General features: G+C 33.1%; 1 protein-coding gene across 1 annotated transcript; it reads left to right on the top strand.

Annotated features, from left to right (window-relative positions):
* The first annotated feature begins 2,071 nt into the window (after positions 1-2,071).
* On the top strand, positions 2,072-3,042 carry LOC101433451 (coiled-coil domain-containing protein 70-like). Its single transcript, XM_004463151.2, has one exon. The coding sequence runs from the start codon at positions 2,084-2,086 to the stop codon at positions 2,843-2,845; it is 762 nt and encodes a 253-aa protein (XP_004463208.2). The 5' UTR covers positions 2,072-2,083; the 3' UTR covers positions 2,846-3,042.
* Positions 3,043-4,175: the final 1,133 nt, after the last annotated feature.

Here is a 4,175-nt window from a genome sequence, read left to right as displayed (position 1 = left end):
ATGTTCTTGTCAGGTGTTTATATCAGGGTTATGTGGCCTCAACACAAGTTGTTCATTCTTTTTCTATTATCTGGAAGAATTCATGGAAAAGTTAGTATTATTTATTTCTTAAATATTAGAAAGAATTCACTGGTAAAGTTATGAGCCTGTAGTTTATTTGTGGGAAAGTTTTTAATTTTTAATTTGATTTATTCAACAGATTAGGGGAATAAGAGATTTTCTTTGTTCTTTCTTCCCAGTTTGCCTTTAAATCTCAAGAATCGCAACATTCCAATACAGAATACTCAGAGTTCTCAGTTTTTAGAACTATTTCTGAATCTTTAGCTACCATGGTAGCAATAGCACATAAACAAAAAGAAGTTTATGTAAAGAAGCTGGTACACATTCAAATAAAATACTTTCTCAATTCACTTATAGATCAAGATGATCAAATGAATATTTCTCTCTCATCAAATGAAAAGCAAAGAGAATAAAATCTTCTCATGTAGAACTTCTTAATTTTATATTAACTATCATTTTCGTGCCATTATAATTTTCTTTTATAGTTTTTATTAAGAGAAAAAGAGAGTTGTTTCCATACAATGGATTATTGTTTGGCAATGAAAAGGAATGCAAATCTGATAGTACAGCACTGATGACTCAGAAAACGCTATGCTCAGTGAAATCAGCCAAACACAAAAAAAACACCTTTTGTTTGATTTAGAAATATAGAGAGTTTTATGAATGTATGAGAAATGAAAAGTCCTTATTTTTTCAACCTTGTTAATCAGATAAAATGTAAACAGCTGCTAAGAAATCTGGTAAGATGAATAATTGGCAAAACCTCTATTCAGGTGTGAGTGGTTTTGGTTTATAAATGCTACAGTATATTCATTTTTAAAGTTTACTTTTATACCAATTAGAAATTTAAAATGATAATCAGTTATAACATTAGTGTCTATTTAATACACACATATTTTAATACTCCTCCAACAGTTTGCAATTCTTTTAAATAATAAAAATTGGTGCTCTTTTGTTTTATAATATTCATCTTATATAGGATTGCCAGAATTAAAAATCTGCCAGTGCTATTTCCTTATTTTTGTAATGTACAAATTTATATGCTTCTGAATATTCAGCAGTGATCATAAAATCAGTTCACATTTTTTCATCTTTGAACAGTGTTTTCTAGTATTTGTCAATTTCTAGAATATACAATTCGAATTTGCTAATAAAGTCAAAGTTTTAATCAATGTTAATTTAGATGGACTCCAGGACTGTATACAACAGATAGCAATATCCAATATAACCTCAAGTATTTGACCTTTTAAATGCAGTTAAATTTTTATCCTAAAACACATACTAAAAACCAGTCCAGCACTACAAATAACATCCATTATATTATTAGTGTCAACACTAAATGACATCACTATAGATGACATAAAATGTTGCCTAGCTGTTTTTTCCTACTAAAAGAAATCAAGCTTACAAGGAATTCAGAGACTACTCAAATGTAAGTGTTACTATTTATATATTTGATATCGATACTAATAACCCCCAAAATATCATAATATTATAGTGTATAACTTCTTAAAAAGTGTTTTCTAGTTGTTACAAATCCAGGAATTTTGTTTTAAAATGCATGGTATAACTAAATAACAGTTGAGTAGATTATAAAATTAAATGGATTCATTTTGAAGAAATAGTTTAGCTCACAGACACACAGATAATTCAATGCTTTATTCTCAATTTCAATATGTAATCTATAAAGATATCAGTTTGTGATTTATGTGTGGATTTTTAAATTCACTCGGCTTTGGTTATATCAACCTAATAGCTAATTTATTGACTTCTATTCATGTGTATACTGTGTACTCCTGCAGTTAGCCCTACTGAGCCTCCTTCAGAATCCTGCCTATTACTCTCTGTATGAGTCAACACAGCAGCCAGTTCTATACGAACAAATTCTCAACAATTCATGACTTTTTTCTGCCACAAATATCATTAATTCATCTTTGGTTGAACCCAGCATTTTATATATTCACCTGGAGTATCTATGTATATATTTATTTTTTTCTTTTCTCAGATGAAACACTAAAAAACAATGGTTGTCTCTGAATCAAAGTGGATAAATAAAAGGAAGATATTGTGCTTGTTTTCCTCTTTCTTCTCTTGCACACAAGATCAAAATAAGTTCAAGCATGAATCTTATGAGGTGAAAAAAAACCTTTGGAGAGACAATAAGTTTTCCAGAGATGAGAACAAGGCTCTTAGAAAAGAAAACAAGTCCCTCTGGGGAGAAAATAAGGCCCTTCAAAGAGAAAACAAAGCCTTCCGAATGGATAACCAGTTAATGAGGGAAGAGAACCAGTCTCTGAGACAGCAAAACCTGGTCCTCTGGAAGTTTAAAAGCATGGTTTTAGAGAGCCAAAAATCATCTGGGTTAAAAATCAATGCCTTGAGCACAGAAAGGAAGTCTTATTGGCAACAGAATCGAGCCCTGGAGGCCCAGATCAGGGCTCTGAAGGAGCAAGAGAAAGCCTTCCAGAATGAGGCCAGGGCTCTTCAAGAAGAAATCAGATCTCTCCATGATGAGATCATGGCCCTGCAACATCAGGAAAGAGCACTCAGAATGGAGGAACAGGCCCTGATGAAGGAGGGAATGGCTCTGGAGATGGAAGAACAGGCTCTGTGGAAGGAGGAGCAGGCCCTTCGTGAGGAGAACAAGGCTCTTAGAGAAGAAAACAGTGCCCTTCAAGAGGAGGAAAATGCCCTCCGGGAGGAGGCAAACATCCTAGAGGAATGGAATAAGATCCTTCAGGGAAATCACAATAAACACAATACACCTGTTGGGAAATGCAAATAATGAAATAGAGTAGAATTGTGACTTGAAGATGTAACCAGCAAGCCACAAAGGTCATTACCATTCTACCACAAAATTTAAGTTTCTGAATGTTTACAGAAAACTAGTGTTGAGACTGGAAGACTGGAGTCAAAATCCTGGAAATTTGCAGTGTTCATTATTTGGTCCTGGAAACTAAATAAAGTTTATGAAGAGTCAGAAGGGAGATAGTTCTTTAGGTTTACTTAAATTTTAGATTATTACTGTTGATAAATACTACTTTTAAATGCAAAAGATGCATCAATCAAGACATATGACACTTCATAAGCAAGCTGGGTTTGTGTTTTACTTTCAGAGATGGTAGAAAAATATTATTGATTCCTCTTGTAAGAAATTAAAAGCACAGATGAAATATTTGTCTTAAAACTTGCTTTTAGAGTTATTAACATATAAAATATAGTTTTGCATTCTTGTTTCACATGTATTGTTAACAAAGATATACTGAAGAAGAAAATCTTTTCTGTTGCTTCCTTAAGTTTACTCTATTGCTCTTCTTGAAGAGGAACAATAAAAAAAGCGATGGTACAAAAATTAGTAATAAATGAATGTTCATAGGCTTCCTTTCTTTTTCCTTATTTTGCCTCTCAATTATATTTCTTTTTTTTCTTCTTTTTTTTAAGGTACCCTGGGCCTTGTATGTAGGAAGCTGGCACACAACCACTGAGCCACATTGACTTCTCTGAGGTGGCTATATCATTGTTTTGCTTGTTGTTTGTTTTTGTTTTTTTCTGGAGGCATCGAAAAACAAACCTAGAACCTCCCGTGTGTCAGGCAGGTGCTCAACCACTTGAGCCACATCTGCTCCCTTTCTTCGTCTTTTTGCTTGCTTGGAGGGGAAGTGTGCCACCTAAGAAAGTATTAAAGAGAGATAATAGGGAGAGAGATAAGAGTCTCCAACACCTGAGTAGGGGAGATTAGATTGTGAATTTGAGATTGTGAATTTATGGATCAGTTTGTATTCAATAAAAATTTAGGGAAGGAAGAAAAGGACTTTGCAGAAGTGCTAATGTTAATAATTGATCTATCTAATCCAATGCTTTTCTTTAAAAGTAATTTAAAAAACGGAGTCACATGGACTCAAATATTTATTAAGGCTATGTATGTTGTTGTAGAGCAGTAGATTACACATTGCTAGATGGCTGGTGCCATCCCTTATTTTTCATCATTGTACATTTTGAACACTAAATACAGGGTAAACATTTAATGAGTCTTTATTGAATAACTGAAGCCATATTGAATAACTGATTCTTATCTGGTGTGAGCAATGAGGATATAAAATGTATATGAAGGGAGC

The sequence above is a fragment of the Dasypus novemcinctus genome, chromosome 15 (genome assembly GCF_030445035.2).
Source record: "Dasypus novemcinctus isolate mDasNov1 chromosome 15, mDasNov1.1.hap2, whole genome shotgun sequence".
NCBI lineage: Eukaryota > Metazoa > Chordata > Mammalia > Cingulata > Dasypodidae > Dasypus > Dasypus novemcinctus.
The sequence above is the reverse complement of the archived record's forward strand: the minus strand, read 5'-3'. Positions and strand labels throughout refer to the sequence as shown.